The sequence below is a fragment of the Plasmodium reichenowi genome, chromosome 14 (assembly GCF_001601855.1).
Source record: "Plasmodium reichenowi strain SY57 chromosome 14, whole genome shotgun sequence".
Taxonomy (NCBI): Eukaryota; Apicomplexa; class Aconoidasida; order Haemosporida; family Plasmodiidae; genus Plasmodium; species Plasmodium reichenowi.
In genome coordinates this window covers 1,997,844-2,007,541 of record NC_033659.1, presented here as the reverse complement: position 1 = coordinate 2,007,541, position 9,698 = coordinate 1,997,844, and the positions used below count along the sequence as shown (strand labels likewise).

Genomic DNA, 9,698 nt, shown 5'->3' with positions numbered 1-9,698 from the left:
TTTTTTTTTTTTTTTTTTTTTTTTTTTTTTTTTTTTTTTTTTCATTTAATTATGTGTTTATTTTTATGTGGATATATATTTTTACATATGTTATATATATTTCCGAAATTTATATATTCATATATGTACCATTGCTTTTATTATTATTTTAGGTTTATAAAGATTATGAAAACCTCTTTGAACATTATAAAAAGAAGCATCACCCGTGTCTTTACGAACAATGTATATTTGTTGTTTTTGATAACAAGATAGATTTATGCTTACATTTAGCAGAAAAACATGAAGAAAGAGGAAGCAACAAAAAGAATAAAATAACATTGTCTATTGGAGGAGCTTCCTATAGTGAAATAAGAAATAATGCTATAAACCACCAAGAACAATTTTATAATAATAATAATAATAATAATAATAATAATAATAATAATGGTTATAGTTTTAGTAGTAGTTATAGAGAAAAATCTAAAAATAAATATACACCTAACGATAATGAAACAAATGATTTAAATGGAGACGATGAAGATACAGATATTATTGATCCTAAGGAACATAAATGTATTTATAATTTTAGAAAGTTTTATGATTGTTGGTATTTTGATTATTATATAGATTGTAAGATTGTAGATTTTCTTAAATATTTTTTTTCAATGAAACCTTTTTTTTTGTATATTATAAAAGAAGATATAAATTTAATTTTATCTGTTTTTGAGAATTTCTCAAAATTAGATAATCCTTTGTATTTTAATCAAGATGAAATAATTGAATTAAATAAAAATATTATACTCAAAGATTTTCTATCAATCCATAATCAACATACAAAAAACAAAACTCATAATACAAATAATATAAACCATATGAAATATAATAATATATATGATCGAAATTGTAAATATAATAATACACACAGTTTTACTAATTTATTTTTTATCGTAAAATTATTCTTTGATTATGTAGTAGAAAAAGTAGAATATCTTTTATATAATAAGGAAGATTTAGAAAGAAATTATTTATATTTATTTTTTCAAATTATACACAATAGATCATTTATTTTATATTATTCTTTTTTATTTATATACATAAATCAAAAAGGACTCAATTTGGAAGGTTCCATAAACATAATGAATAATATAAACAACAGCACCAATAAGAATAATAAAAGTAATAATAAAAATTGTAGTAATAGTAGTAATAATTACGACAAAAAGGATCATATCCAGAATCAAAAAATTCAACAAGAAATGTGTTATAGAAAGAATCCACACATATATAAATGCGATGACGATATGTTAAAATATAAAATGTTAATTGAAAATAATTGTAATGTTAACTTAAAATATTTAAGTAAATATGGTTTCTTATATTTAATATTTTTATTTTTTAAAATTGATAAACATACTGTTCAAAATGTTACTACATTCATCAAACAAATCTTTTTATTATGTAATGATATATATAGAAAAGATATACATACAAAGGATGTGCATGCAAGTAATGTGTACATAAATGATATAGATAAAACTAATATATATATGAATGATATACCAACCAATCAAGTAAAAAAATTCCAATCGACAAATGATATTGTTATACCTTTAATATGTAATAAAAATGAAAAGAGTAAAAAGTTCATGTTAGGCGGAAATTTTAAAAAATTAGAAAACACGACATTCTTATTAGAAGCCATAAAAGAACAACAACAACAACAAAAACAACAACAACAACAAAAACAACAACAACAACAACAACAACAACTACTACTAGTACAAGAACAAGAAGAAGAACACGAAGAAGAAGAAGTAGAACAAAAAAAAAAAGAAGAGTGTGAATATTCCGAATTAGAAGATATAAATCAATTAATTAAAAAATGTTTGAAAAGAAAAAATCCAAATAATAATATTATAACAAATATATATGATAAAAAATGTGATATATCAAAAAAAGTAATATTAGATCTATTACCTTATGTACAACCAAAGGTTGATTTAGTTTCTTTTTTTTATTTATTCTTAAGTAATTATTTTTCAGCATATATAAAGGATGAAAACATAAATAAATTGATAAATTTATCAAATATAAATAAAAAGAAAATATTAAATAAAATATCTGCAGATGTAGATAATATATCTTTAACTACCATATCAAAGGATCTTGCAAAATTTGTAAATGCAAGAACGTTAGAAGAATGTTTATCTACCGGTCCTGAATATTATCGTATAAGAAAGGACATAGAAAATATTCTCAAAATTAATAACAATAATAATAATAATAATAATAATAATAACAACAACAACAACAACAACAATAATTATAATAATAATAATAATAATAATAGTTGTTATAATAATTACAGTGTAAGTTTTAAAAATTCTGTAAAAAATAATCATAAAGAAAATACAAATATTTTAATTAACGATGTGAAGAATTGTTCAAACGTATATGATATATCTTTATCCTTAAGGAATCGATTTTTAAATATTATAAAAAGTACAAAACTAAATGAACTATATTTTATTTATTTTTACGTATGCACAATAATGTTATCGAAAGGGAGTAGTCATAAAAATGTGCCCACGGAAGAATACCCATCTCTTAACTATGACAATAATAATAATATAAGTATTAATAATTTAAGTAATAATAAATGTAACCTTAATACAACAAACAGTGTTGTAAATAATAATCACAACAAAAATAACCGCACGTCAAGCATCAAAACTAATAGAAGTAATAAAACACAAGGCACAAAAAATACCAAAACAAATATTAATTCGTACAAAAATAAAGTAGAAATGAGTAAAGAATCATATGTAAATACTAAAATAAATAACCTAGATTTAGAATACCCACCTTTACCTTTAGGAGATGATAAAAAAGAAAAACTAAATGAAGAAAATGATTTCTTAGAGTCATCAAAAAATAAAAAAGATAAGAACAAAAAAAAACTTCCCAAAGAATATTCACAAATTCTAAATAAAGAAAATACATGTTCAAATAAAAATTTATTAGATAAAATTAAAAATATAGATAATAAAAAAAATAAAAATGAAAATAACAAATGTAATTTAACTACAACAAAAGATACGAATAATTTATTTTTAGATAGTAATAATTATCCATCACTTATTAGTAATGAGAAAACAAAAAAAAATGTAGAAAAAAATAATGATAAAAAGAAAACGAAAAATAATAATTCACAAAAATTTAATGAAGATGATTTTCCTCTTCTTCAATCTACTGAGGAGAATAAAAAAAATAACAATAAAAATAATCATTCTCATATTTTATCAAATGAAATAAATAATAATAAAAATACACAAAATAAAAAACAAAATTCCTCATCCAAAAGTAAGAATGAAAAGAATTCATGCGAACAATCCTCTTCATCATTTCCTCTAAATTACCAAACATATATCAATTCTACAGAAAGTAATGTTACATATACAATTAAAAAGAAAAATAAAGTAAAGAGATGTAATATATGTACATATGATAATCCTTGTGAAAGAAAAAAATGTGAATTGTGTGACAGCGTATTATAACAAAATTAATGTATAAATATAAATAAATAAAAATATATATAAATATATAATATTTATGTTTTATCCATACAATTAGATATTTACAAATACAAAAAAAAAAAATTTTTTTTTTGTATATCTTTTTCCATTTTTTGTTGCAAAAAATTTATTTTTTTAAAAATATTATATTTTAAAATATTTTTTTTTTCCCACGCATATTTTGAGTAATAATATATATATATATATATATATATATAATAAAACATTTTGAAATATATTTTATATTTTTTTTGTTTGTGTACAACCACATTTTTGTAGAGAAAAATAATTAATACAAAGATGATAGATTCATAAAAAGGTCTATGTAAATTTTATATATAAATAAATCATATATTTATTAATAAAAACGAGTTATAAAAATAATACACATATTTTTTATTTATTTAGAGGAAAAATATTCCTTTAATTCATTAACATATAAATATATATATATATATATATATATAATTATGTATATTTATTTATTTATTTATTAAATTATTGTTTCCTTTTTTCTATATTTATTTTATAAATTGAAACAAGAATATTAGTATTTTATAAAAAATATGTGCAATTGTCTTGGAGCGCTATTAATATTTTATTAACCTTCTTAATTATTTATATATATATATATATATATATATAATAGCAATATTAATACCAAGATTCTAGTATAATAGAGAAATCATCAATTTTTTTTTTAATAAACAAATTAATCTCTTCCATGTTTTTATTCGGTTCTTTATTTTTTATAATATCTATAAATGTTCTAATTAAATTTTGAGAAAATGGTCTTGATTTCCCTGCTATAAGTATGATTGTCTTTTTTTCTTTTAATAAATCATATATAGTATTTTGTAACATTAAAATAATATCAGTCACATAAATTTTTTTTTTTTTTTGTAATGTATTAATCATTTGTTCGTAGGACATTTTAAAATAATTTTGTTCATTTTGCTCGAAATGGTTTTCATAATAAATATTATAAGAACAGTAATTATGATTATTTCTATGATTATTACTATGATTATTATGATTATTACTATGATTATTATGATTATTACTATGATTATTATTATGATCATTACTACGATTATTATCATTATTATCATTATTATTATTTCTTATTATATTATCTTCGGCCCTTTTCCTTGAAGAATCATTACAGTTTAACATATTATAATAAACAAACTTATCTTCAACATCTTGTGAGAACGCCAAGAAAATATAAGTAAAATATAAATAACTTTTCATCTCATCTTTAAAATAAAAATCTTGGGATTTCTGCCTAAATCCAAGAAAGAGCAAATCTTTTTTTTCTTTTATTTTTATATTTTTATAATGATGCTGATTTTGCTTTACATTATGATTTTTCTCATGGTTACTTTCTATATATTGTGTCGAATATAAATAATGTCTTTGTCTTAGTACTTGTATAAGACTACTAAAAGCAGCACCTACAGATATATATACAACTGTGTAATCTAAATTAAATATATTTGTATTTAGAGCTAGCATACTATTTTGAATTTTGGAATATACAAAAGATCCTGGATTTAAATTAACTAAATAATCTGAGCATAATCCTTTTAATGTTTTATTTTTATTAATTTCTATTTTATATAAACATACTAATAATTCGATAATATTTTGTTTATACATATATGTACATTTTTTTGTATTATCCTTATATTGTGTTTCGCCTTTAATTCTTTTTAAAATTTTTTTATATATATTACCTATAATTTTTGAATAGTTTAATCCGGTGTTTTTTTCCGAATAATCATTTGATATATGATTACTATACGAATGAGTAACAGGACTTTGTAATTTTTGTACAGAATTTAGATTTTGTATATCTAATAAAGGATTTGAAATAATGTTGGTCTTTAAAAAATATAACATGCTTACGAATTTTTGACTAACATATAAATTATATATATTAAAAAAATTATAATTATGTATATTTGTATAAGTAGTAAATATATTTAATATGGAATAACTTCTGTCCTGTATATTTGGTAATGTATTAATTAAGAAATTAATATCTATATTAATATAATTATAAAAATCGAACAAGATATCAAAGTATGACCTTTTATCTTGATATACATAAGAAAAATAATCAGATATATTAATAGTATCTGAGATTTTATAAAATTTATTACGATGAATTTCACTAGACGTTTTTGTAGTTAAATAAGTAAAAAAGAAAGGTGTAACAATTTTATTTAGATCTAAGAAATATATAAATAAATCTAATACTTTTATTTTTTTATTTATTGGTAAATAGATACTTTCTTTATTATTTAAATTTTTATTTGGAATTATTACAATATAATCATTGTAATTAATTTTTAATAATTTTAATAATTCTTTCGTTTTATTTATATCCAAAAAAGGATGGACTTTAATCAATCCACATATATTTGAACATTCATCTGTTGTTATTAAATTCATATATCTTACATCTCGTTCATAATTTATGTTTGTACATCTTTCATTTTTTGTAACTACAAATTTGTTATAATTTAATAATTTACAAAAATGTTCATCAATATTAAAATTTTCTACATTTTTAAGAAGAAAAGTTGTATTTTTCATTTTATTCATATTATTATTAATATTTATATTATCTTCCTCCTTATGTGTTTTATCATAAATATTCTTCTTTTTCTTATTAAAATTTTGAATATTCACATGATTTTCATTCTGATTATCCTCACAAATTATTACATCATATAATAAGGGAACCTCTGTGTTTATATCGAAATTATAATAGTTCTTTTTTAAGAAGGTATATAAATTATTTTTCCATATATTAAAATTAGAAAAATGCATAGATGGATGTTGGTAATTTCCTAGACTATAATTTACAATATTTGCGTTTAATGATTTTAATTTCTTTTTTAATTTCTTAGCTACTTGATTATAATTATCATAGGAACTATCTCCTAATCCAAATAAATGAAATTTCATATTATCATAAAAAATTAAATTATTATTATGCAGACCTAGCCAAAATTCTGACATGTTATGAGGACAACAACCATATCCGGTAGTACTAACAATAATAACAATATTATCATATTTATAAAGACTAATAATATTTATGTCATTCAATGAAAAAAAATCTATATCGAAACTTGTGTACAATTCGTAATAAATATTTCGACAACAATCATATGAGGTTCCATATTCGGATCCGTATAATAGTAAAATGCGTTCTCGCATTTTATGGACACATATAAATAAAATAAAAAAAAATAAAATAAAATAATAAAAAATAAAAAAAATAAAAAAAAATAAGACAAAATAAAAAAAATAAAAAAAAATAAGACAAAATAAAATATGTAAGACTAAAATTTACACAAATGAAACATATGAATATATAAAATAATATATTTATATATATATATATATATATTTTATTTTTATGATGTTATTTTTTTATTTTTTAGCTATTTTCTTATGTGATCATGTTTTATAATTTAACAAACTAGAATATTTTTTAGAACAAGAACTATAACATAACTCCTGTTCAATATTCTTATAATTCTTATGTAATTTTTGTATATGTTCTTCATTCAAATTAATTTTATTCTTACTACTAAAAAATATATATTCATTAAGATCTTTTTCTAATCTTTCATTTAAATTTTGTTTACATATATTAAAACAGTTGCTTTGCTCTTTTACAAAATTTTCAAGTTGCTTAATATTTTGTCTTTCATTCTTATCAATACATAACTTTTTCTTTTTCTCTTTTGTAACTTTGATCAGATGCGATATTTCGTTTATATTTTTGCTTCTTAAGCTATTTAATCCTGTAGCATTAATCAAAAAAAAAAAAAAATAAAAAATAAAATAAAATAAAAATAAATAATTAAAGACAAAAAGGAATATATATTTAATATATATATATATATATATATATATATATTTTATGTACATATCATTTTGCTTCTTTTTTAAAAACTGTATTATCTCTTTAGTTCTATTATGAAATAATAATTTCCATATACTAATAAATAAATTTTCTACAATTATACCTGCAATATCGGTAGATTTAGAACTTATCATTATTATTAAATTCAAGAAGAGAAATTTAGAAAATAAAATAACAATAATAATAATAAAAAGAAAACATTGGTTTATTGTATATATATATATATATATATATATATTTATATTTATTTATTTATTTATTTATTTATATTTAAATATAATAAGATAATAATCCCTTATATTATTTTATTTTTTTATTGAAAAAAAAGTACAGCAAAAAATTTATTCTTTAATTAGTGACATTATTACACACAAAAGAAAACAGAAAAAAAAAAAAAAAAAAAAGTTTAAAAGAAAATATAATTTATAATGTATTAATATAATTAATATATGTATGAATAATAAATTTATTTTTGATACTCTTGAATATATCTGAAAAATATTGTAATTTTAACAATATCGAATATTGGAAAAGAATATATCTTTTTGTAAATCGTCATTCATATATATATATATATATATATATATATATATATACAACTCCTGACATGTTCTTGAATATATTTAATAAAATCTAGAAGCATAAAGAAATACAAATAAATATAAGAATATATATATTATAGTATTTTTTTTTTTTTTTTTCTTCTTTATTGCCTCAACTTTTAACATAACATGTATATATATATATATATATATTAAAAGAAAAAAAAAAAAAAAAAAAAAAGAACTTTTCACATTTATATAGAAAAATAAATAACATACTATATATTAATATTATTATGCCATTGTAGGAATATATATATTAATATATGTTCTGAAGTATAATTTATTTTTCTAAATTTTATAAGTTAAAAAAAAAAAAAAAATACATATATTACATAGATATAGTAATTAAATTAAATATTAATATAAATAATTAAAAAATAAAAAGATGATTATTAATAAATATATATATATATATATTTTTTTGTGTTGCTTTTGTGCATGTATATAATATATAACATATAACATATATATTTATTATATATATAATATACATATATAATATATATATAATACATCGTTTTTTTAAATGTTAAAATATTATGGATGACATATATATTAAATAAAAAATATATTTATAATTATTAATTATATATTTATAATATATAAAAATATATTTTTATACGTATAATTATATATAATATTATATATTTGTATATAATTAAAATATATATACATTGAATATTATTTGTTTTAATTTATATAATATATATATTATTTATTTATAAAATATATATAATAACTTATTTCTTTTTATATTTTTTTTTTATTTTTATTTATTTATTTTTTTTTTTTTTTTTGAAAAATTCATTTTTTTTATTATGTTTTATATATAGTTATTAATATATTCTTATAATTACTACTATGTATATAATACCATATTTTATTATATAATTTTGAGGAATTAATAATATAAAGATAAGTTTTTTTTTTTCTTTTTTTTTTTCTTTTTTCATTTATTTTCACAAATAAATAAATATATATATAAAATAAATAAATAAATAAATATATATATATATTATATATATTTATGTAACAGTAAAAATTATATAATATAGTTAAAATATAATTATAATAATCACATACAATAAAAAATACAATATAAGAATAATTATTATAAAATTTTTATATAAGAATAATATAAATTTTTAAAATATTTTTATGTTTGATTATATTTATGTATATATATGTATATTTATTTATTATTTTTTTTGGAGTCATTATATATATATTTATCTATATATATAAAAAGTATATATATAAATATATAATTGATGATTTATTATGATTCGTAGAATACATATATATATATATATATATATATTTATTTATTTTGATATTACCTATATATTATATATATATATATACATATAAATATGTTAATAATTTGAGTGTTGAACTCTTTATATACTTTTTTTTAAAGATGTTTCCATATGGACACATATACAACAAAATAATACATATATATCATGTAGTAAAAAAAAAAAAATTTTAAAGATATAAATATTTATAACTATTTAATTATGTTTTTTTAAATATATTTTATGTAATATTCCTTCTCCTCCCCTTTTTTTTTTTTTTTTTTTTTTTTTT

General features: G+C 17.4%; 3 protein-coding genes across 3 annotated transcripts in view; 1 reads left to right on the top strand and 2 right to left on the bottom strand.

Moving 5' to 3' along the window:
* The window catches only part of PRSY57_1449700 (zinc finger protein, putative), a gene marked incomplete at both ends in the record, with an annotated part of 6,261 nt that extends 2,725 nt beyond the window's left edge, over nt 1–3,536 (top strand). Inside the window, one exon of the mRNA XM_012910093.2 lies at nt 153–3,536. Within this exon, the coding sequence (XP_012765547.2) occupies nt 153–3,536 (3,384 nt within the window). The remainder of the gene's footprint in view (nt 1–152) is intronic.
* Nucleotides 3,537–4,208: 672 nt separating this feature from the next.
* On the bottom strand, nt 4,209–6,788 carry PRSY57_1449600 (DNA polymerase delta interacting protein, putative; the record flags this gene model as incomplete). The annotated part of the gene is made up of 1 exon (XM_012910092.2): nt 4,209–6,788. One exon carries the CDS (start codon nt 6,786–6,788, stop codon nt 4,209–4,211), a length of 2,580 nt encoding a protein of 859 aa, XP_012765546.2.
* A 243-nt stretch (nt 6,789–7,031) lies between these two features.
* PRSY57_1449500 (hypothetical protein) lies at nt 7,032–7,637 on the bottom strand (the record flags this gene model as incomplete). Its single annotated transcript, XM_012910091.2, has 2 exons — nt 7,032–7,381; nt 7,607–7,637. The coding sequence occupies 2 exons, from the start codon at nt 7,635–7,637 to the stop codon at nt 7,032–7,034; spliced, it is 381 nt and encodes a 126-aa protein (XP_012765545.1).
* Between the last annotated feature and the right edge of the window lie 2,061 nt (nt 7,638–9,698).